The sequence below is a fragment of the Delphinus delphis genome, chromosome 14, assembly GCF_949987515.2.
Source record: "Delphinus delphis chromosome 14, mDelDel1.2, whole genome shotgun sequence".
Lineage (NCBI taxonomy): Eukaryota > Metazoa > Chordata > Mammalia > Artiodactyla > Delphinidae > Delphinus > Delphinus delphis.
The window spans coordinates 76,570,841-76,596,663 of NC_082696.1; the positions used below are offsets into that span (position 1 = coordinate 76,570,841).

General features: G+C 42.4%; 1 protein-coding gene across 2 annotated transcripts in view; it reads left to right on the forward strand.

Annotated features, from left to right (window-relative positions):
- The window catches only part of IMPG1 (interphotoreceptor matrix proteoglycan 1), a 90,945-nt gene that overhangs the window by 11,687 nt on the left and 53,435 nt on the right, over positions 1-25,823 (forward strand). Inside the window, exons 2-10 of one of the 2 annotated variants that reach the window (XM_060030634.1) lie at positions 2,466-2,699; positions 7,757-7,923; positions 8,190-8,218; positions 10,619-10,683; positions 11,282-11,385; positions 13,648-13,800; positions 20,699-20,757; positions 23,796-23,816; positions 25,154-25,401. In XM_060030634.1, the coding sequence (XP_059886617.1) occupies positions 2,466-2,699; positions 7,757-7,923; positions 8,190-8,218; positions 10,619-10,683; positions 11,282-11,385; positions 13,648-13,800; positions 20,699-20,757; positions 23,796-23,816; positions 25,154-25,401 (1,080 nt within the window). The remainder of the gene's footprint in view (positions 1-2,465; positions 2,700-7,756; positions 7,924-8,189; positions 8,219-10,618; positions 10,684-11,281; positions 11,386-13,647; positions 13,801-20,698; positions 20,758-23,795; positions 23,817-25,153; positions 25,402-25,823) is intronic. The other variant, XM_060030635.1, reaches the window with a different exon arrangement.

Here is a 25,823-nt window from a genome sequence, read left to right on the forward strand (position 1 = left end):
GTGGTGTCAGGGGAATCCTCCCTCACTCATATAGGACCTTGCTTTGTTTCAGGAAAGGAAGTAAAAACAGATCTTTCAAAGAGTTTTGCTCTAAGTGCAAATAGAAAAATGGGTCAGTGGCTGGAGGGAAAGTGATATCAAAAAAGAATCTTTTAGGTAGAAGGAGAAACGAATAGAATGTTTGCAGGCTGATAGGAACGATCCAGTAGAAAGAGAGAAAAATGATTCAGTAGGTGAATGAAAGGAGGGTTTCTGGATGAACGTCCTTGCAAGGTGAAAAGGCTGGGATCCAGTGCATAAGTAAAGGAACTGGGCTTAGACAGGAGCACGGACCAGTCATCAAATAGTCACAGGAGGGAAAGCAGAGTATTTGAGCACAGATGCAGCCAGTGAGTGGATGCAGTGCTGGGAATCCGAAAAGTTATCTTCTGGTTCCCCCTGCTCTCAATAAAACATGAAGCAAGGTCATCAGCTGAGAGTGAGAATTGGTAGGAAGTGCAGGAAACCTGAGAAAAGTTGCGTGTAGTTCTCTGAGAGAGAGAGAGAAATTCAATGGACCAGAGAAATGTAGTGTGAGATTGTTGAAGGATCATAAATTTAAAGTGAGTCCTAATGGTTGATTTTCTCCAGCCATGTTCAGCTACTAGGGTGCCCGTGAGGAGAAGGCAAAGAGTGGTATTTAACCCTGGTTATGGTTTTGCCTGTCAGGTACAATAATGGGGGCAAGAGAGTGGAGGACTCGTCCTCCTAAAGAACCAGGCAATATTAATACTCTTTCCTATTGATATCTATGTTTGTAACTGGCTCCATTTAGTATTTTTTCATTGGTTTACTCTTGGATAAATTGAAAGATCCTGGGGAAGCTGATTTTACTAAATTATACTTTGTGTATAAACTGTCTCCTTTCTGTTCTTTTGGTTTCCATTCACAAAGGGATTTGAGAGCCTTCTTTAACAAAATGGGAACCTAAATCTCTGTAAGCCACACGCTGGCGGTCTCCAGGGGCCAGAGTGAGGGGTCCCAGCTGTTCATCAGTAATTCCTTTCTTAAACGGTAGAACGGCTGAAAGGAAAGAGATGGAGTGGGAGAGGCAGAGTGGAGATCTGACCACACTGTTAACATGCTCTGTCACCTCTAGGCCTCGGTACCTGACTGAGTGGCAAACAGAAAAATGGTATCTGTTTCGTCTATACACTAGAGCTTTTCTGAGAGTGATATGAAATAATACCGATGGAAAAAAATTCAAAATAAAATAGTACTCAGTGAATGTAAGTTATTTTTCTGAGAGGTCTACAAAGCTAAAAACGAAATCCAGACCTAACCCTACCAGACACCTCAGTGCCAGTAGGATGAATGGCTCCGGGAGTTTAATCCTCTGCCAACACCCTCTCTTTGACCTCTCCTCCATCCCTTCTCTCATCATCTCGCATAAAATATCAAGCTTGCTCTGTAAATGAAACTCTAAGGCCCCAAATCACTTTCAACCAGATTGCCACCCCCGGAGCCCTGCCCTCAGAGAAATCCTAGGGCTGCTGCTCATAGGCAGGGAGGTTGTTTTGTTGCATTGTTTCCCCTAGGTTTTTAGAAGCACTTTACTTCCTCATCAAGAGTATACCTCTGGGTACCACAATGCTATATCATTCCCCACTTGAATCATCATGTCTATCTAAAGAGGCATCTCTCTGGAGGCTTGAGTGCTAAGTGAGGAGTGATTTTTAGAGAGATGTGTGGGAAAAGGTTTCAATATTCGGCAGCTCCTAAAGGCAAGATGATTCGAAATGTTGTTTTTGTTTTTCTTTTTTTTCAATACGCTTGATCAGCCCATTATGCTACTCCCTGATTTCTGAAAATGTCTTGTCATTGAAACATCACATTTGGAAGTTGCAGCAAAATAGAACTTCCATAACCCTCAGGATCAACCTTTTAGTTTTTTCCATCATTTATTATGTGCTTCACTTACAGCACACACGTGTATATACTCATCAGGAAATCAATCTTTTTTTAATTGAAATATAGCTGATTTACCATGTTTTAGGTGTACAACAAAGGGATTCAGTTGTACATGTGTATATTCTTTTTCAGATTTTTTCCACTATAGGTTATTACAAGATATTGAATATAACTCCCTGTGCTATACAGTAGGTCCTTGTTGTTTATTTTATATACAGAACTGTGTAACTGTTAATCCCAAATTTCTACTCTATCCTTCCCCGCTCCTTTCCCCTTTGCTAACCATAAGTTTATTTTCTATGTCTGTGAGTCTGTTTCTGTTTTGTAAATAGGTTCACTTGTATCATGTTTTTAGCTTCCACACATAGCGATATCATGATATTTGGCTTTCTCTGTCTGACTTACTTCACTTAGTCTGATAATCTCTAGGTCCATCCATGTTGCTGCAAATGGCATTATTTCATTCTTTTTTATGACTGAGTAGTACTACCAGGAAATCAATCTTTCTTTTACAGATCTCTCCATTAAAATATACAGTTCTGAAATTAAAGACATAGACAATGCCGCAAGAATTGAAACAACCGAAAATACTGGAAAATTTTACAAAGTGTCAACAATGAGACGAATATTCGATTTGGCAAAGCCTCGAACCAAAAGATCATCATTTTTCCCAACTGGGCTTAAGGTCTGTCCACAGGAATCCATGAAAGAGATTTTAGCAAGTCTTCAAGCTTATTATAGACTGAGAGGTAAGGAAAGAGGTGCAGCCTGTTCAGACTTTCCCTCTCTTCATCCCCTCCCTTTCATCCATCCCAAGGTTGTGTTCAGCCCAGAACTTCCAGTCTCTCATTCAGTCACAGGAGTTATAAAAATCAGCCTACTGACTTGAGAGTTATGAATAATAAGCCTTCCAAACTATGGTAGATCTGTGCTTGTATGTTTTAAAACCATGTCCTGTGCAACACAGAACCACGAGAACATTTAACAAGCCACCGGAAAGCCTTGGCCTTTGGGGTTTTTTGTTTGTTTGTTTGTTTTTTGCGGTACGCGGGCCTCTCACTGTTGTGGCCTCTCCCGTTGTGGCCTCTCCCGTTGTGGCCTCTCCCGTTGCGGAGCACAGGCTCCGGACGCGCAGGCTCAGCGGCCATGGCTCACGGGCCCAGCCGCTCCGCGGCATGTGGGATCTTCCCGGACCGGGGCACGAACCCGTGTCCCCTGCATCGGCAGGCGGACTCTCAACCACTTGCGCCACCAGGGAAGCCCTGGCCTCTGGGTTTTACCTCTTTGTTTTATTTTTGCCAAAGCCCACTATTAAATCCTAATGTTGTAAGAAGCACAGGATGATTGCAATGTCAGGAATCTGTGCAAGTTGATTTATGACCTAAGATTTCACTTTTCAAAAACCACATTACAATCCCAATCCTCCCTCCCTTCTTGGTAAGTTTCAGTTGTTTATTGCTGATCCAGTAAAAATGTCTGAAGCTGGGAAACCTGGAGGCACAAATTAGCAGTGGTTACCAAGATATAATAAACAGGGGTGTTAACGGGATTTACAGCACAATTACTGTGGTTTTCATCAGAGTTACAGTGCAGTTTTTACCCCAAGACAGCATTACAGGACTCTTACAGCCTTCCCGGAAATCATGATGGAGTTCAATCACACCACAGCCATCAGTAGCTGTCCTTGTCATTCACTTACCGTGGATGAAAAAAAAAATCCCATGGCTTCTTCTTTAAATGAAAGAAAAGCATCTTTGGTAACTGCTATTAAACTCCCCAGGTAGCTTGTCTGGCTGCATCCTAAACACAAGTCACCTTACATGTGAAAATTGAGGACGTTTACTGATTTCCACCTTGATCATAATAGATGTTTGCTTCCACTCCAAAAAGCACAGTCACCCTGCTCTATTTCAAGCCTATTGACTAGAGCAAGCTGGTTCAATTCTAGCCTGTGATGTGTTGCACATTCTGACAACTGAAAACTATGCCATCAACTAACATCCCACCAAGTTCTCAAGTTTTTACATCTATGAGATGTGCAAAAGTTGAATTAATCTGGGTGTTCTTATATTGCTGCAACCAAATTTTTAGCTCTGAATTTTATTCTTAGCTCTTTATTCTTGATTAGGTTTGCTTCATTCTTGCTTCCCTGGATGAAACAAACCACTGTTTTTCTCCCCACAGCAATGACAGCCTATTATCTTTATGGCTGCCCCTGGGTGATGGGAAATTTTACTGTTCACCAGCATGGGTTTCTTAAGTCTAAAAAATTGGTTCACAAAGAAACTAGAAATAAGACCCAGCTATAAAGCAGTGTTTCTTTGACAGAGTAACCCAGTTATTGTTGTCATAGCTGCTTTTACAAAATTATCTGTTGACATTTTTCAAACTTAGAGGAGACGGCTCCCACATTCCTCAAATCAAATGGAATACTGAGCTATTTCTCCTCCCAATGCTTAAAGCAACACAAGGGAAAATGTTCTGAGCTTCCTGATAGAATCGCAAAGATTTCCTCAGAAAGCACAGACACAAGGGTCAAGGTCGTTTCTGGTACTTTCCCAGGCAGAACCTCTGCTCCCACCACGCAAACTCTCTCCTCTGTGACTGCCTCCCTTCAAAGTCCTCTGTGAGTCCTTTGTGATTTCATCCCTCCCCATGTCTCTCCCTCTCTCTCCCTCCCTCCCTTCCTCTATCTCTCTCCACTCTCTCTTTCTCCCAACCCCAATATTAAAAGCTAGATCTTTCTTTCACGTTAATGTGTGACTCGGAGAAAGTTAAAAGTGAAGGGAATCCTAGTTTTTGCTATTCAAACTGCTGTCCACAGACCGGCAGCATCACGTCACCTGGGAGCTTGTAAGAAACGCAGATGTCCAGGTGGCTCACCAGACCTACTTCATAATCTGCATATTCTCATATTGATAAGATGCCCAGGTAATCCCGTTCCCCCATCTGCGGCCCTTTCTCCCACCTCAGGGACACAGAAAGCCCTCGTCCCTATTAAAACCTACTTTCCCCAAAGGCTCTGAGAGAACGTTCTCCCTGAAGCACAAATGCCTGGAGTTCCTTGAAGAATTATTTCCCTGGGGCACTGTCGTCTACAGTGATCAAAATGTCGGGATGAAACAGGAACCAGTATCTTTTCTTTAGACGATTTTTGAGGGGCAGGATTTTGGTGACTCCTCCGATGGCATTTTTCTGGCATCCTGGAAGCTCAGCACAAATCAGGAGGCACAGAACCCTTCTGTGATCAAGAGAACAGAAGCACCAGCCCATGACTCACGGGCAGAGTCATCCATCCTTGCTAAGGGAGCCTCAGATAAAAACCTTGAAAGTCGAGGCATCAAAGGACCTCAGGGCTGGGAGGAGTCTGAAAACCTCTGAAAAGTTGGATTTTTCTAACCTCTGGCTTCACCTTTCTACACCGTCTTTGTCTGACTCTATTGGGGCGGATTGCCACAGGGATTTTGGAGAAAGCCAGAGCCTTGCCTCTCCAGTATCCCCACAGTTGCTTGAGATCTGACCACAGAACCTCAGCCTTTCTGCTTAATGTCTCAGCCTAGGCTGTTTGATGATGTAGGAAAAACCCCAGGCAACACACACCTCAAATGGCACTTTTGGGTGCTGCAAACCCCCCCCACCCCGGGTCTGTGGTCAGGTTGCTGCTAGTAAATGACCTGAGCTTCTGTTGGTCTGGAATTCTCTTTGCCTCTTAAAACAGAAAGCTAAGAGAAATCCAGATGTGGACCAAGTGGGGAGTGAGGGAAGGTAAAGCACTAGAGTAAGAGTCTCCAGACTGGGCTTCTCATACTTTGTTCCTCCCCATAACCCATAACCCCTTTTCTCTGCATGGCAGTCAGAGGGTTTCTTTAGAAAGTCAGATGATGTCAGCTTCTGCTCCAAAGCACCCCTTTCCCCCTCATCCCTCCAGAGTTAAAGATCAACATATTACAATTGCTTATGACCAAAGTCTTCTATCTTTTTCTAACTTAATCCCCTAAAATAATTTTTAAATTAGGTGCCCTCTTGAGAGCTTTTCTGTTGACATCTGAAGTTTTTCATCATAAGCTTAAATAATTGGATAAGATATAACTTTTGGTGAGCTGTAAATAAGTATTGATATTGAAAATAAGATAGGAATTAAAGCATTCTCGTATATACAGTGGAATCTGTCATAGATACTCAATACTTACCATCAAGTACTCTACAAATGCATGAACAAACCCTTCCAAACAGGAGGCAATGTCACGTGGTCCCTTTTCCTCCACACACCCACGTTTCCATCCCACCTCTCACTGCAGAGTCTTATCTTAATGTAATTTAGGTCATACTTGAAAGTCTGTTATGGGTTGCTCTAAAATATTTCTCAGTAACAAAAATGTATGTACATTGAAATTACATTTTTTACTTATTTCCTAAGTAAATAACTTATTTGACTTATTTCCAGAAATTTCTTCTGGATTCAGTTGCATTTATAATTATTTTTAATATATAATTGACTAAAGGAAGTAGATATAAGTTTGACAAAAGTTTTTAATTTTTTATTGATGGATATAAACTCAGATATGGGTTTGGGGTAACTAATGTTTATAGATACAAAATTAGGAACAAAGCTTTGGAAGGGGCCAATTTAAATGAAGGGCCTATAGCTTAAGCTCCACTAGCTTCTGCCTCTGGATAGATGGGGTTGCTTTGGTGCCGTCCCTCTATTAGTTCATGTGCCATTATTTATTATTCCTATTATGTATTGCTAACATTAGACAGGATTTAACATCCATTTTATCCCTATCCTTTTCCTTAGTTTCACTTAAATGCTGAGAAAACGTGTTACATAAATAAGTAGACGGGAACAGATGGAGTTTTGTTACAGTAGCATCCTTATTCCTAAGTTCCTCCGGCATTTTATGCTAACAATCACATCGTGATCTGCCATCATTATTTTTAATGATGTATCAGCTGTCGACTTCATTAGGACTTCTTCTAAGGTGTTGAAGGCAAAGCATCAGAAACTGCCCTACTTGCAAAAACTGTGTTTGCCCTTGACTAAGTTCACTCCCTGTCTTAATCTCAAACACAGTTATTTCGAATACCCTTTGTGTGGCAACCTAGGGGCACTGGGCCTTCACAGGAAGACTATGGATGGGGAGATGGGGGAAGGATGACGGCCAAAGGGAAAGTGAGGAGAGAAAGATGTGCTGTTAGGCAAACCAGTTTAGGAAAGCACGCTAGGGAAGTTGAGATCGAGAAATTGAGTCTCTTTAAATGTCTGTGTGCCTGTTTACCCCTTGGAAAGTCTGCAGATACAGCGGGGTACCTGTGCCCCAGTTGAAGATGTCTGGACCGCAAGACCTGCACCATCTCTGTGCCTCTCACCACATCCTTCCATGTTCATCCTCTATAACTCTCAGCCTTGCTCTGGCCACAGTGACCTTTTTACCGTTTCTTCAATGTGCCCAGCGTTCTCCAGCCTTGGGGCCTCTTCCCAAACTGTTCAAAAGTCACCTTGATCATGAGGCCTTCCTCAACCACCCTATTATAAATAGCAGTCTTACACACACACACACACACACACACACACACACACACACACACACACCTGTATTTCTATCTCCCTTCTTGTATTTTTCTCCGTGGTGCATATAAGACTCAATAAATATTTGTTAAATGAATTCATCTCTATGGGCTATAGGCTATTGTATCAGCATAAGCCATGACAGAGCTTGCCATGTTTAAGATTGGGCTTGGGTTGGGAGAAGGGCATCTTCTCAGGATGCGGCCGCTTTTCACTCCTCATGGCGCTGCCTTGCAGTGTGCCAGGAAGCAGTGTGGGAAGCGTATCGGATCTTCCTGGATCGCATCCCTGACCCAGGGGAATACCAGGACTGGGTCAGCATCTGCCAGGAGGAGACTTTCTGCCTCTTTGACATCGGGAGAAATTTCAGCAACTCCCAGGAACACCTGGATCTTCTTCAGCAGGTGAGTTTAAACACAGAGTGTTGGGAACCCGGTCCAAATAGCTCCCAGGCCTCCAGACCCTGCCCCTTTTGAAATGGTTCCCCCAGCGTAAGGGTTGGCTGAAGAAATGCTTGGAGGGATCTGAGAAGGCCGACAGGAATTTTATTCCTGCAAAATAACATTTTACAGGCTGATTGAAGTGGAGTTAAAGGGAAAAGGGAATGAAAATAGACTGGCTCTTCAGTTGGCATTGTCTCTTGATAAAATTACTTTTTATCTTCCTACAGAGGATAAAAGAGAGAAACTTCCTTGAGAGGTGAGTACCCAAAACACAGTGCAGCATGCTCTTGACTTTTGAAAGATCACATGAGGAGTGAGACTGAGCTATTGTGCCTTTATATTATCTCAGCTACTGAGATCAGAGTAGGTTATTCTGACAGACCCTTTATGCATATATTTTGCTGAAGATAAATGAGCATATAAAAGGGAAATGTAGACCTTATAGATTGAGATAGATGTTTGCACTATATTTGCAGATAAAATGAATACAATACTCTGATAATTATCTAACATGTTTTTTACAGAGCTCTGTGAGATACAGAGCAATTAAAATAGTTTAATTTTTCGAACTGATGAAAAATATTACTTACATCAGGAACGTGTTGAATGCAATCAGAGAGCAACCTGAATTTTGAACTCTCATTTGGTATTCTGTAAAGTGTTAGTATTTCTCAAACTAAACTGAAGCACTGAGCTGTGTCTTCTACAAGAACCGAATATCAAATCAGAAAATCAAAATGCAAAGAAAAAGCAAAGTACATCCGATAAAAATGATTAAAGAAGAGAGATGCTGTTGCCGAACTCTAAACTCACAAATTACACTCATAACAGTTAGGAATCTAAATCTGAAGATAATAATACTGCAGAGAGAGCCACAATTGGGCTGTATGGATTACAATTCTTTATAATGCTTTTCATATTTGTTCCTTGGTTTCTGTTCCCTTTGTCACCACCTGGCCCAGGACCTTATTAATTTACACTGTGCAAAACGTCAAATCCTCGCCTCTAACCTCTTACCCTCCTTAACTTGCATAACTGCTCCTGGGTTCATACATCTGAGATATTCCTTTTTTTACACTGAGCCTTGTTCAAAGGCTTTTCAAAAATACTCCCGCATCTTCCCCTCGCCCTTCTGAATATCCACTGCCACCCTTCTCCACTTGCTCTGTGTGCAGAGGGTTGAGCGGGAGAGACTGACTCACTGGCCTCCCTTGGCCTCTGGCTTCTGGGAAGGACCAGCCAGTGTGGATCAGGAAAGCAGAGGGAGGAGCAGAGTGAGGTGAGCGACTTTATCACCTCCCCACGCCCCCAACCTGCAAAGTCTTCCAGGGCTACGGACCTCTTTCAGCAGCAGCTCAGCTCCTGTCAGGCAGCCCTCTCTTTCCACAGAGCCTTCTCTGTCTCTGATGGGTGGTAACTGCTGTATCACCTCACCCCTCCTGGAGAGGGGAGCTTTTAGTACCTCGCTGTTATCACCCACGGGTTCTGCACTCGCCCTTGTGGTTGCTCGTATACTCTTCCCATGACTTAGTAAGTAAGGCCTTTATTAGACTTTGCTCAAATTACCCAACTCTGAGTGAGCCATTTGTTCCCTTTCAGGACCTCCACTGAGGCAGAGGCCAAACTGATTCATCAAGGGCTTCACCCCCTGACCTTTCCAACTTTGCCCTCCATGAGCCAGGATCCCAACACTGCCACCATGACACTTCCCCACCACATCCAGACCGCACCCTGCTCATCCTGGGCTCTGACCACAGCCTTCCCCTCTGCCTGAAGAACCTGTCTTCTCCACCCCACCCACCGAAATCCTGCTGTCCTTTCAAGCTCCCTAGTCCCCTACAACAACAGAGGACCTAGCCATTCCCTCTGGTCTTCCATCAGCGTGAACCACTATTTAGATCAAACAGTCAACCATGACTATATTGTACAAGCCCAGACACACTACTTTGAGACCTAATAGCTTATAGTAAGAAATCTTTCAGGGAGCTTCAATAGCTATCACTACTGCTACTCCTTCCTAAATAAAGCTTGCTAGAATGGGCTAATGTGATATGCAGACAACTCTATAACCATGACCTTGGGTGACACTCCCTGGCACTGCAAACCTACCCACAACTCCATTGCAGGCAATGATTATGTCCGGAATAGGGATTCAAGACACCTTCATTATCCAGAAATCTCTCTCTCTCATTATCGTAACCACAAGAGTTACTTTATCAGATAAACTTAATGACTCTCTGAATTTACAGGTTTGAGGGTCTGAGATTTTAGCAAGAATATTTCAGTCATAGATCATGTGATCAATTATCTTTGATGTCAAGGACACAGTTGAAGCACAATGGGGACTATAAAACATTGAACCCCCAGAACCATCTTTGCCTACTATGAAAATACTCCCCAGAATGGCAAAAAGCCAAGATGCTTATGAAAAACCCTGGAGTCAAACATAATTGTTTTCGGGTTGTTTGAATTTTTCTTCAAAGAAAATATATTAGAAGATTACTTAGGTAATGAAAATATAAGTAAACCTAGTTTTAAAATATACTTTCTCTCTAATTTTTAGGTCTATTCGGTATAAGCAAATTTAAATGCATTTCCTCTATTGTCATCAAACTCCTTTTCACCAACTCTTTTTTATTTCCTATTGCGGTAATAGAAAAGATGAAATACACACAACGGAGACATTAGGAGAGCCCGGTGAAACCCCTGAGTTTTCAACAGGTAAGCTTGAAACTCCTCATTTCATCTGCTACTGAACCTTAATTCAAACCATCATGAAAGCATGTTATTTGAAAAGCAATGGTTAATTGAAGTCGACACAGTTTATAATGCACTTTCTCAAAACTAACTTGTATTACTAACCTTACACGATGATTTAAATTCATAGCATACGCCTTGGAAAATACAGAAAAGAATAAAAACAAAACCGAATCACCCATTATCCTACAACTTGGAGGCAATCATCAATATTTTCCAACAAACAAATTCAAGATAATGTATTCATGTGTCCTTTACCTAGTCGCAAAAAGAAAAAGTAACCAGATCTCATTAGGCAAAGCCATTTAACTGTAACACATCTAGGGGAGCTCCAAACTTGCGTTCTGGAAAGGAACAATGAGGAATTTAAGTGGGATCTCGAGTATGAGTTATATTTTGCTGAAGAACATATTTGTGTGATCTTAAGAGGAAATGAGTTCAGAATGCACCTAACATCTGTAATTTCCAGAGTGACAGGAAAAGCATGTGACATGGTGACCTCATTCTGATTTAAACTCCTCCAGTCTCATTTTCGTGCCTGTACTTTTTTAAATTTCCACAGACATTGCCAGTGTCTCACCCGGGTCCCTGCCTCTCCCTCCTGATGACACACTCCTCAACGAAATCGTCAACAACACCCTCCCGGACACCAAGATGCCTACAATAGTAAGAAGTTCTCAATCTAGCCCTTCAGATGTCTGTTTAGTTTCATTAGTAAAACAGGGAAAGACAAGGGATGGACTGGCCATTCACTGTTATTAGTGCTGCATTTTTATCACCCCAAGTAAGAGTCAGTGATTTCCTTCTATTCACTGTTCTCACTTCCTCCAAGGGAGGGACTGAAAGGAAAAAAAAAAATAGATTGGAAACTAGGATAAAGTGAGAGAAGTTGCAACTTAATTATTAACTCCAGGAGGGCAGGGGCCCTTCTTCCCTCAATGCCTAACAGAACCTTATGTACAGCAGGTGCTCACCAAGCGTTAGAGTGAATAAATGATGGGTGAATGAATGAATGAATGAATACATCAGTCAACCCATCAATGAAGTCCTTTCTCCACTGAAGTGTAATCACACACTGACAGCAAGGGTAGAGGTCTTCTTCCCAGTCATGTCCAGCCCGAATAGACCAAATAAATAACCAAATGACCGAAATCCTGCATGTCAAGCTGGGGAAGAATGAAAACAGTGTTTTCTGGCAAAAAGCAACACTGGCCACCACTCTGAGTGAAAGGGCACGCAGGATTGTTAGGGAATTGAATGTTGGTTATCACTAAAGGGGGACTTCTTAATTGAAGTAGAGTTGACTTACAATATTTTATTAGTTTCAGGTGTACAGCAAAGTGGTTCAATGGTTTTATACTCCATTTAAAGTTATGACAAAATAATGGCTATATTCCCCGTGCTGTAGAATAGGTCCTTGTTGTTTATTTATTTGATACATGGTAGTTTGTATCTCCTAATCAAAAGGGAGACATGCTTAACCTCTCCAAAAGCTTTGAGCGCAGACCCTCAGTGCAGAAGCAGACAAACACCGCTCCCTTTGCTCCAGTGATAGAATTGTAGCAGCACAAGTCAGGCAGCAGACACAGAAGAGGGCAGTCATGTAAGGAAGGGACCCCAAATCAGAAGCTGGATCTTATCCTTATGCCGTCACTGCCACAGGTCTACCATTCCCTGTCGTCTGTGAGGCTTCTCTGGCCCTTTCCTCTTCCTGTGACCCTCCTTCCAAGGCACAGATCAAAGCCAGAAGGTGAAGGCAGGAAGTTCAGTCTCACCACCTCTACATGGAAATTCAGAGATGAGAACCCTGCTGGCCATTCTCTCTGGGCTTTAGGCTGGATGACTGTAGACTTGATGGAACTGTTGCTATGAACAAAGAATCTAAACGTTTTGTCTTTCTCAAAAATACTGTTTCCTCAACAGTGAAAACTGCTGTTGCAAAAAATTATTGAGAAACATATTCACTGCAAAATTTCTAAGACAACTCCAGTCTGCCTTCTCTCTTTTCTCACATTACCTGTGCCCCGTCTCCTTCAAAGTCTGATATAGGTCCCTCCTTCTCCTGTAAATATCCCCTGAATATTTTATTTCACATTCATCATATCCTCCCGTTAACATCCTTTTCACCACCTACATCTATATTTATCCTTTCATTCAGCAAACATTGGGCCATGCACTAAAGATACTAAGATAAACAAGACTCAGTCCGGTCCTTCAAGGAATTTATAGTGCAAATAAGGGCAACAAAATAGCCTATGTGCTATGACTGAAGACGGCCGATGTATAGACAAAATAATAGGCTAGGACAGGTTGCTGAGGATGTGACCTGCCTTGTCGTGGATATTCACTGAGAGTTTTGTGCAGAAATGGTCTCACGTTTTTTGCTTTGAGGGACTCAATGAAGTGTGGGAATCACACTGGATTCAAAGAGATTTTATATGGGGTGACAAGATTACCATATTAAAAAAAAACTTCTATGTGAGTGTATCTATGTGAGTGTATCTATGTCTTCTATGTGAGTGTATCAGAGGTACCAAGTGAGCAATTCAGATGTAATTTGCTAGTGCAAAGGTTCAGAGAAGGCAAAGGTTTCTACCCTAGATGGTAGAGGAGATGTTTTTTTAAATGAACCAAAGGATATTGGTAAAAGGTAAACAAGTGTGTGTGTGTGTGTAAATGCTTTCATGAAGAGCACACAGTCACAAAATGATGGAGTTCTCAAGGATTCTACATAATTAACTCATCGGAGCTTTGATACTCCGTGAAATGCAGAGGCCACTGCTAGTTAATAGGACTTTTATTCTAGAAGCACTTAAGGCTTCATAACCCACTTCCTGAGACAGTATCAACATATATTATACAATGGAACCATTTGCTTGTGATTTATGTTAACAGAATCCCTTCTTTTTTTTTTTAACTCTAACCCAGGAGAGGGAAGTAGAATTCACTGATGCTGCTGAGCATGCGCTAGAGCAGAAGGTGGAGCTAAGCATCTCTCTGGCAAAGCAGAAGTTCAAGGAAGAGCTCACCGACTCGCAGTCCCCGTATTACCAGGAGGTTGCAGCCAAGTCTCAGCTTCAGGTGAGTGAACCCACCTCACACAACCAGAGCCCAAGGCAGGACTCAGATCTGGGAGTCAACAGCACAGAAATCCTCTTGACTCATCTTCCTGTGACCAGGCGTTCTTTTCATTTTTTTATTTTTATTTATTTTTTTTATTTTTACCTTTTGACCCCCTTCACCCATTTCTCCTACCTTCCACCCATCTCTACCTCTGACAGTCACCAGTCTATGTTTTGTATCTATGAGCTTGGTTTCGGGGGTTTTGGGTTTGTTTTTAGGTTCCACGTATATGTGAGATCATTCAGTATTTGTCTTTCTCTCTCTAACTTATTTCACCTAGCATAATGCCCTCGAGATCCATCCATGTTGTCGGAAATGGCAAGATTTCATTCTTTTTATGGCTGAATAATGTTGCATTGTGTGTGATGTATTCCACCTTCTTTAGCAGTTCATCCATTGGTGGACACTCAGGTTGTCTCCATATCCTGGTTATTGTAAATAATGCTGCAATGACCGTGAATCTTTTCAAATTAGTGTTTTCATTTTCTTCAGATAAACCCCCAGAACTGGAATGAAGTGGAATTGCTGGATGATATGATAGTTCTATTTTTAATTTTTTGAAGACTCTCTGCACTGTTTCGATAGTAGCTGCACCATTTACATCCCCGCCAACAGTGCACAAGGGCTCCCTTCTCTCCACACCCTCTTCAGCACTTGTTGTTTTTAAAAGGCATGGCATTCTTCATGGGTGATAAGTGGAAGAACTTATATGGTCCACATCATCCGTCACTAAATCAAGACACTATCCCAAGATGGCTCTTCCATCTCTGACCATCATCGCAGCTGCTTGTTCCTGGTTAATTTAAAAAGCTCTTCATTCCCTGCAGGGTAAATCCAAACTGTCATGCTGAACTTGGCATTTCTATGCCATGATAAGACTCCTGCCTTCCTTTCCAGCCTCGTCTTTACACCAGCTCTTTACTGTCCCCCTCTTTACACTCTACTTCCCAGAAATGCGAACTGCTTGTAAATCTTTTCCTACCTTTAGTCTTTACATGTGCTGCCTTCTCTGTCTGGAATGCCCTTCCCTGAGTTGCATTTTACAAACTTCGTCATGAAATGTTCTCTCTACGCATCCTGGGTTCAGTGCCTCTCCTCTGGGCTAACACCCGGTCACCTTGTCTTGAGATTGTTTGTTTACACGTCTATGGCTTTCATTGTCTCCACTCCTCTCTGCTCTCCGGCCACACTCACTGCCATGAGGGCATGAGCTTCCCCTTGAGGGCAGGAACTGCTTCTTTCATTTCTGCTGCTTACCTCCTAATGCAGAGCTTGGGATGCAGTTAACTACTCAGTAACTGTTTGTAGAAATGCAATTGAAATTAGAAGCATCCGTGAGATTATGTAACCATGAGCTACATTTATGAACAGCCTGGGTGCCCAAGCATCTTAGCGTGGCCAGGGAAAAACAGGCATCTAGTTCTCATACTTGGAAAATTCAATGCTTTCCTCCTCTTAGCTGGAGAGGAGATGAATAACAAAAACGTTCTCAACCTCCAACCTCTCTCCCCGCATCAGTATTCAGTCAATAAAATGTAAAGAACCTTTTCTATGAACTTCAAAGAGAAAGCATCAGCGTGGGATATTTATGAACCAGAGAAGTACTTAGACGTGGATTAGTAGATAGAATGAATTAGACAATAAAGACAATAACAGACAATAACAGACAATAAAGAATTGTCTGTTAACTTTTCTATTTGTTCTTTGAAATATTCTTTTCAACAAATCCTTAGGCGAGTCAGAATATCTTAAAATTGGATCATTGACCATAGACTGTCTTCACTGACCTGTTGTTAATTTTCCAAGCACCTAAAACAACCTGATGTAAAATAATGCAAAGAAATCGTAACTTTTTAAAATCTGAGTTTTAGTCTTGTTTCTGCCCAAGAATTAGCCATGAGAATTTGGGGGTCACTTCCCTGACCTTGATTCCTCATTTAGAAACTAAAGATGACCTCGAAGTGCCTTTCCAAGTCTAAAATGCTCTGTATCGAAATAGTAGCACTGTTCTTAACGTTTTATATATATTAACGGGATTTTTTATGGGATTCTATACTTAAAGTAAAATCATTTCTCCTTTTGACAAGTGAAGATACTGAGGTGCAGGAAGATTAATTAATACACCCAACAATGTCACACCTATTAACTAGTAGAGCCCAGATTCAGACCCAGGCAGCCTGGCACCAGAACTCCTGCTCTTAACCACTAGGCTATACTTTCTATTTTTCCCAAATAAATAGGCATGGGGAAAGGATTTTTGGCTCAGCAAATGAACATGCCTCTTCTAGCCTCTGAAAAATTTATCAACCAAAGAAGAGCATGTCTTGCTGGATTTTGTTCCAGAGACCATCACATCAGTCTTGCTGGTTCCATTTACATGGTCACTGGAGCCCCTCTTCTCAGCACACCTGTTCCCCTTCCAGGCACCTGAGCAGTCCGACCACCCAGCAGCTGCCTTGAGATAACCAGCCAGCCTCACCACAGCCCAACACTCGCATTAGCTCAGCCATTCAGGCCTAATCAGGAATTAATGGCCAGTGCTTTGCAGTAATTTAATTTCCACAATAAAGTTAATGACCAATTTAATACAAATGTCAAAAGGAATGCTTAGTTGTTGTCCAAATGCTTTCTGCTGTGCAAACATCCAGGAGAACTCAACACGGCTGCCTTTTTTTAACAGACATTCCAGCAGAATCAGGAAGGCCTCTGTGCATTTCACATATTAATAAGGTTAACTGGGCACTTAATTGGCAATTTAGTGGTTAGCCGCTCCATGATCAGAAGGTCTACCGGAAGATAAGTTAGCAGAATTAACTGAAGGCCTTTGTCATCGCCTCCTTAGACGCCTTCTGCACCCTCCTAATCAAAGCTGATTCTTAATCAGTCACAGCCAGGTTCACAGAGAGGACACGGGACCAGCAATCAATCCCGTCCGCTGGAGCCGGGGCTTAGGGGCTGCTCTCCCCGCGAGGCTCCCTGCTGCACACGTCGCAGCCGGGGCTTCTCCGGAAGCAGTTCTGTGTGTGATGGGTTCTTTTCAGATGTGTAACGGCATCACTGGTGTCCTGGACCAGATAGATGGACAAGTCAAGGGTCTGAACCTTGAGCTCCAGAACCTGCAGCTTACACTTAAAACAGTCCACGCCAGGTGCTGTCACTGGAATGGCATTTGGGGGCACAAATGCCTTGTGGCCCCAAAGCCATTTGTCACAAGGCCTCCACTGAGCTTTCCCACCTGCCCCCGTAATAAAGATCAGCTCTGCGGAAACTGGCCTCCTCTCTCACCTCTATTAAGCCCACCGTGAGGTGGGAGCGGAGGCACGGAAACTTGTTACCCAGGCCCCCTGCCCTTGACCTCTGTGAGGACCTTCATCCTGTCATTCCCCCTGAAGTCTGTCAAAAACAACTGACTGGGGCTCCCCTGGTGGCGCAGTGGTTGAGGGTCCGCCTGCCGATGCAGGGGACACGAGTTCGTGTCCCGGTCCGGGAGGATCCCACATGCCGCGGAGCGGCTGGGCCCGTGAGCCATGGCCGCTGAGCCTGCGCGTCCGGAGCCTGTGCTCCGCAACGGGAGAGGTCACAACGAGAGAGGCCACAACAGTGAGAGGCCCGCGTACCGCAAAAAAAAAAAAAAAAAAAAAAAAAAAAAAACTGACTGAAGGCTTGCTCTGCCTTGCCAGCCTCCATGCCATGTGCCCACTGAGGAAGTAAAAGTAAATCGAGCTTTAAGGAGCTGGGAATCCAGTAGAGGTGGCAAAGACTAAGGAAATAAATAAAACAATATTACCAGCTCTCTGCTCACCGTGTCAGGCACTTACTAGTTATTCCTTATGACAACCTTACAATACACGTATTGTTATCCCATTTTGGGTGAGAAGACCAAGATTCAGAGAGATTACGCAATAAACTCAAGGTCCTGCAGCTAGAAAGTAGCAGAACCGATTTTTTTTTTTTTTTGCGGTACGCGGGCCTCTCACTGTTGCGGCCTCTCCCGTTGCAGAGCACAGGCTCCGGACGCGCAGGCTCAGCGGCCATGGCTCACGGGCCCAGCCGCTCCGCGGCATGTGGGATCTTCCCGGACCGGGGCACGAACCTGCGTCCCCTGAATCGGCAGGCGGACCCCCAACCACTGCGCCACCAGGAAAACCCGGCAGAACCGACATTTAAACTCAGGTGTATACAGCCATCTCCTCGTCACACAAAAGCTGAGCTACCTTTATCACTACAGTTGTTACACACTCAGGGAGCAAAACCACTTTTAATACTGGTACAATAAAATATAATTTAGGTGGTAAATCAGTCTGCTGGGAAAAAAAAAAAAAATCCACGATGCACTCCAAAGCCCAATGTAAGTGATTTGGGGATTATCTGTGCGTCACTGCTCTAGTCCTTGGCATAGATAATGTAGACTCAGCAGTAATTTTAGATACAGTGACAATGCAGTGGCATATTGATGAGTTTAGAGAAAGAAAAGATGCTCTCAACTCGATTAAGCAAAGTTTGCTGAGTCCCTACTACACGGATGACGATCTGCTACAGACTGGGAGGAAAGGAGATAAAGATGAATAAATAGGACACAATCCCTGAGCCCAGGAAGCATAATCTCAATGAAGAGACAGCATGCCCCCTCATGGACTGTTTTACAGGACGTATGGCAATAAGTTCTAGAACAGCAGGGAGAAGAAATAATGGAGCCTGACTTGGGGGAGCTACAAATGCTTTTCAATAGAGAAGATGCTTGAGCTGTCTTTGAATGATGGCGTGGGGGAGGCAGTCAATGAGCAGAAGGTAGGAGAAGTTGCATTTGGGGCTAAAGGGAAAAAAAGGTCACAGAAGCCTGGAGGAAGTACGTGTCATATTTGGGGAGACACAGGAGTTAGTCTAGTGTGACCAGAGGACATGATATTGGCTGAAGGGGTCAGGATGGCAGGAAGTGCAAATGGAAATGTACTTGGAGGGGCAGATTGTGGAGGGTCTTAAATATCATTCTAAAGAATCGGACCTTATTCATTAGGCACTGCAGCCCATCACAGGATTTTTAGTGAAGGGCAACAGATAGGGAATGATTAACTTGGGAAGAAAGTGTAGTCAAGGGGACATCTTCCTTCGCCCACCCCAGCACACCCCCAGAACCCATTTCCTTTCCCTCCCCCTACACACATCCAGAAAACCATTCAGCAGTGTCAGAGGGGAGCCAGGGAGGGTGTGCCTGCCATGGGAATATGAAGAACGTGGTAGAAACAAAAGTCATGTGGAATTCAGACTAGCAGGCATTGGTGACTGGACAGCAGGAGCACAGAGGGAAGGCGTGTAGGGTTGCTGGACTCTCTGGATAGAAGACCATGGGTGTTCGTGACCCTGACGGAGACAGGGAGCCTGGGAGGAAAGGCAGATCTGGAAGGAAGAGATTCACTCTGGTTTGGGCATATTTAGTTGGTGGCAAAGTTGGGATTTCCATGTGAAGAACTCCAAGCTGCATCTCAGGTGATTGTGGAAGACCCCCCAACGAGAGGCAGAGGGGAGTGGGTGCAGGGAAAGGGGGACAGGGTGGGCCCTCCCTTCAGTGCTTTACTACTAACTGCTATCACTTCCTCATGGTCTCTCTTGCCTCCCTGCCTCCCACGAGTGAACTGGGTGGGGCAGAGCCCATTTCCATGGTGATGTGTCCTGAGAGCCCAGCACAGAACCCACAGCAGAGCTTCCTGCACACATGGGAGTGTGTGTGCAGTGAGGGGCTGAGAATGCAGACCTGCAGAATCCTTCCAGCTGAGGGAGAGGGTGAAGTCAGAAATAGGATGGAGTGAAGGAGACTGAGAAAGTGGCCAGAGAGATGGAAGAAGAACCTGAGAAAAGCAGGCACTCTGTGGAAAAGGAGCGGAAAGTGCCCCTGGGTTTGGAGAGGACCATCCTTGTTGGGGGAACCCAGAGGCAGAAGCCAGGCTGCCGTGGATCTGGGAGCCACTGAGTACTGCAGTTGTAAACTGTTCTGATCACACACGTCATGAGCAATATGAAATCAAGCAAGTGTAAAGTCCACATAAAGAGCAAAACTAATAAGATCAGAGTTTGCTTCTACCATTTTTTTTACTCATTCTTTTTTTTTTCAATTGAAAGATGGTTGGTGTACGATATGGTATGTTACAGGTGTACAATACAGTGATTCACAATTTTTAAAGGTTTTACTCTTTATAGTATTATAAAATATTGGCTATATTCCCTATGTTGTACAATGGATCCTTGTAGCTTATTTTATACCTAATAGTTTGTACTTAACCCCTTACCCCTGCATTGCCCCTCCCCCTTCCCTCTCCCCACTGGTAACCGCTAGTTTGTTCTATCTGTGAGTCTGCTTCTTGTTTGTTGTATTCACTAGTTTGAATACTAGCTTCTACCATTTGATGTATGTTTGCTTGATCAGTTTGATGTATGCTTCTACCATTTTAATTAGGTACAGCAACCAGTTTGACTTTAATAATCCCTTTAACATTACCAATGTTTTCCAAATCATATAATTCAATTCAGAAAATATGATCATTACTCTGTGTGTATAAATAAAAATACTGTAGCCAAAAAAGTTTCTTCCAAATACCACCTTAAAATTATTTCATATTTTATGTAAAGTAACCAGTAAAGCAGGTCAGAACTACCCAATTACAGCTTTTAAATAAATAGCAAAACACTTTCCTCTGGGTTTTAGAAATAAATGAGAACAAAAAGTTTGGCCTCAATCGTTACTTCAATTTTCCATGTTCACTTTTTTCCCCTAACTCATCAAAAGTGTTTAGGCTTTCTCAGTTAGATAAGATCTGACCCAGTAGAACCAAAGAGTATTTCATAAATTTCTTTCTCTCTGCAGATGCAAAAGGTATTTAAGAAACTTCCAGGATTCAAAGAAATCCATGTGTCAGGATTTAGGTAAGAGAATCGGACTCTTCTCAATTTTTAACTTTCTTTCTTGCTATCCCCTTTTAAAAGCAATGTCATGAGGATTTTAAGGTCACTTTTACCCCAATTGTTTAGCTCCGCCAAATCCTGAAATCTGAATACATTTCGGATGAAGGAGTTGTCTAATTAGAACATGACTCTAGGTGATTTTTAAGGTGTAACACAGGAGCCGACCTCCTTCCTTCCTCCGGGTTCATAAACAGGCAAGGACAATGTCATTTACCAAACCTCTTAGGAAAATCCCTCAGCAGAGACAGATCCAGAAAAGTAGCAATTAGTTACCTTGATGTCAATTGCCTGTCCTATCCAGTGCTAAGTACCGTCATTGTTTAAGCAAATCAAGTTGACCCTAGGGAGACAGGGGAAACTAATCAAAAGTGGTACCTATAGGGGTAAGAGAATTGGGTAGACAGGGATGGGGATGGAACTATTAATACCTGTTTTATCACTTTGATGCCTGACCGTACTTTTATACCGTTCTGATGTCTGGTCCATAGTAATGTATTACCATGCAAAATTTATAAAATTGAATATTTAAATAGAAGACATGAAATAAAATAGTGCCACGCTAAAGCAGGGTTCCATCATGTTCCCACAGCTTTCCCATAAGCAGGCCTATATCCAGTAGCATCTCAATATTCCAGTGTGGGTTCAGGAGTTTTGGCAAGACTTTTGCCTCTTTCTTTTAAGTTCTCACTATTCAAAACATCTACAAGGGGGATCATAATGTGGTATTTTTTTAACTGTGCCACAGGGCATATATCAGCCCTGGTGTGAGCAGAATGAGATCCCTTGCACTGAGGGGAATTTGTAAAACGGGAGGACAGGCCTCTCTTGAAGTTCCTCCTGGCCTGTCACCATCTGTTGTCTTAAAGCAAGAAGGTCCACAGGGTGGGTCCCACATAATCACAAAGAACAGTTGTGTAGGTGGGGGGCTCCACCCATTTATTTCTCTTGAAGCTATCAGGCCCTCTGATTTGTGTAATTTCAGAGGAGGGACATGTTGAACCATGAAAGTAACAACAGATGAAACCCTTAACATTTACCAAAGCAGACTCATTTTTCTTTATTTCAAGATGCTGCTCCACGGTACTCCATGTGAAATCAGATGGATTAGAGAGAAATAAAAGGTGATAGGAGAATACTCCGCATAGATGCAAGGTCTCCTGGATAGACCACTGCAGTTAAAGAATACATTTTTAATTTAAACCTGAAGGAAAGGATAGGAACAGTTCTCTCGGTGAATGTTCAAATGCTCATTATCTCCTCTCTTCAAATAAATGAAAAACTAATAATAATTTAAAAAATCTGTTTCAGAAGAAAACCAAAATGTTAGGGGATGAGATTTTGCAAGGTAAATATTTTAAAGTTATTAGATCCTCTGAAACTGCATCTTTCCCGTGTGTTTTTCTCTGTAAGAGTTTATCCTTCTTTCTGTCAAGGATGCTTATGAAGTATATTTGATCGCATTTTCCCAGTGATTTCCATTATGTTACGTAGACTTAGTCTCCCAGAAAACATTTTGACCCCCGAATACAATAAATAATATGCTTATGAGTGTGGCAAACTTTTAATCCTGAAAAACAATGCTCAGAATATTGTAAAGTAAACTTGTTATGAAGGAAATTGCTTTCTCATGGAGCCAGATCTTCCCACAGAAGACCTAAACTCCCAGGAGTCTCAAGGTACCCTCTTTCTATGAGCTCACTCTTATAAAACCTGATCTACAATTAAACAAATACTTTTATATCAGTGACCTCATTTGATTCCTGTAACACAACTGGGAAGAAGTTAGAACATCTATTATTAACACGGTTATAAGGAGGAACATTAAAGGTTCCACTTTAAATATTGCTTTATCTCTTAAAGCAACTATGAGAAACTATTAACAATCATTCAATCTAGGTGGAGGGTATATTCCTTCACAAACGTGTACACAGCTATCCACAGCAGCTTCATTTGTCTTAGCCAAGAACTGGAAACAACCCGAATAGCCATCAGCAGAGTCACAGATAAACAAATTGTGCTATATTCTTACCACAGACTGCTACTCAGGAAAAGAATGAACTACTGGAATACACAACAACATAGATTCATCTCAGAATAATCGTGTGGAGTGAAAGATGCCCCCAAAAAGGAGTATGATATAATTCCATTTGCATTTAACTCTCGATAATGCAAACTAGTCTACAGTGAAGACAGATGAGCTTCTAAACTAAATTCACGTTATGTGCTCAGAGAAGTCCAAAATGTTGTCGCCAGTCTGGTGACCAAATGGCCTTTTTTTCTGGCACAAACAGGTGGTGGCGTGGCAAAACGAGCCCAGGCTATGGTCTTCCAGGCCAGGGTTGGAATCTCGGCTCTGCTACTTTTCCACTGACAGCTTTCCCTCTCTCTGCATCTTCCCTTATCTATAAAATGGTGATCGTGTTGTTGAAAAGATTAAATGAAGAAGCATGTGAACTGCCTGCAACAGACCATCCACTCGGTAAACAGGGGTTTGCTTTTCCTGCAGCCTGTTGCGTGGTGAATTGCTCCATCCCCTCAAGGCTTACTGATTAAAGCAATTCAAAAAACAGTCAGCAAAACTCCAGTTCCAGCGTCTGGTCTCAGATAAATTACCTTCAGGAATAAACTAAGGGGATGAGAAATCCATTTATAAAATACTTTTTAAAACAACTTCCTGGCACCAGCACCCCACTGAAAACCTAAGATGTATAGGATATATTTGAAGCCTCTGTAAAAGGAATATAAGGAAATCAAAGAGTTTAAGTACCTAAAATCTTTGAACTAAGGCTCAAATCCTAGTAAGAAACATCATAGAATAATGTTTACTTCCTGAGATCCATATGGTTCCCAAAACTTCTATCCAAAGTCTGATGGCTCTGAACCAACATGGGAGACAATGAAACTTTTTTTTGTATGTGATTGATTCATCAAATGTCTCAATAAATTTCATGAAAATTCTTTCTCCCTTGCATGTTCCCGTTGTGTATGATGACATGAAGACCAAAGAAAGAAAGAGATGGGTAATTTGAACTTTTTTTTTAATGTTTTGAAATATAGTACATTTCCCCCACACACACACACGTTTCTGTGCTAAACTCCTGCAGATTATTTTTACGTATAAAGTCTGGGATAAGCCAGTGTCTTTTTATTGGTGTCTTATTTAAATGGAAGTATTTGATCAATTGCTCAGTAGTAGAAAAGAACCCTCAAATCAAAATCACTATGTGGAGAAGCAGGTAAACAGTGACCTACCTGATCAGCGAAAGTGTGTTCTATACAACTCAAAAGCTTTTCAAAAGAAAAACATAAAAACACCTATCTGTGATGCAAGTATGCTTCAACAATTTCTTAAATGTCATTTGTGATGGGAAGTTGTCGGCCTGGACGCACACTTGTGCATGCAAGCCGCCTAAGTCTGTAATAAAGCAGAGGAACTAATTTGCCACTTGGTTCCCAGGTCAGTGTGAATGGGGAAAGGGCACACTGTATCTAGCTTGGCTCCTGTAATTGGGGAAATAACCAACTGTAGACTCTGATTGATCGTGTGACCCGAAGAACTGCCGAGAATACACATTATCGGTTCCTGTGACCTTTAAAACATGTTTGTATCCCTCTGTGTGGATTTATGGCACAAACTAAGAGGTAAAACCTGGTCCTAGAGGACAGAGCTAGAGAGGATCCTATTTCATGTTTACATGAGTAAAGGCGCTGATTCAATAAATATAACAAATACAGTTAATCATGAACTACTTCCCTTTCTCTTTTCTCACATCTTCCAAGATGTTATTTTAAAAGCAACTTGAGGGAAGAAGAGATTATGTTTAATATAGTGTTGTATTTTTTAATTAAAAAATCCTTCTTCAAAAAAGTAGAAAAGAAATAGCCTTGAGAACTGAAGCTTTGACTTGGCTAAAACACGTACATATTGTTGTCCCCCTGCTATATCCTACAAGAGGCTACTTGTAGGAAAAGAAAAAAGACAATTCATCCTTCTTGCTGATTGGCACTTATAAGACCACGAAAACACGGATCAATACCAGCAGCTCTTGACAATTAACTTTTTCACAAAGACCTGAAGTGAAAATGTATGGTCACTTGATCCAGTTAATAGTCTCTCTTCAAGCTGGATTTCAGTCCCATTATACATTCTATTTCAGAGCTGAAATATATGTCAATTCTTTTTCTACCTTTTAAATTTCTGACAAACACTGAAATTAGTTTCAAGTGTGTGATATTCATTAAAAGTCCGTCAGGAAAGAGGTTGAAGCTGTCCTGAAGCTTTGTAGCAACATAGTGATTCTCTTTATAAGGCATGTAACAATGGCTTTGGATGTGATGTGTCCTCTGTGATCTACAGGTCAAGCTCTACAGAGATGCAACTTACAGCCATCTTTCAGAGAGACAAGGCAGAAGCAAAAAGCCCTGCAGGGGACCTCCTGTCTTTTGATTCCAACAAAATTGAAAGTGAAGGAGACCTTCATGGAACGATGGAGGAAGACAAGCAAATGGAAATCTACCCCACAGCTTCAGACCTCAGAAAGCTGATCAGCAAAGCACTGGAGGAAGACCAGTCCTTGGATATGGGGTCAATTCAGTTCACTGATGGTCAGTGGGTGATTTCATAGTTCTGAGTTTATCCTCATCCTGACAGAGAGATGAGGAGGTGTGACTGTCTCCTGGTCACTGTCATTTTAACTTGGGTCCTGTAGAGTCAGTCATTTTGGTGACAGGCCAATCACGGATGGTTATCATTTCTGTCTTTCCTCACTGCCCCCCGGGTCTCATTCAATGAGCCTTTCATGACCACTTCACACCAAAAATAGCTCTAGGGAAGCCAAGAGGCTCAGCTCAGCCCAGCTCGACCACAGTCACCCAGTGGAACCCAGGTGGAGAGAAGAACTCGAGGAGAGTTCTGTTCCCTCATCTGGCACAGCCCAGATTCCCTCATCTAGTAAATGGGTCAGGTTCCAGGTGGCACATTTGAACTAGGATAATTTGAAAAGAGTTTCATAAAGGGACTATTTATA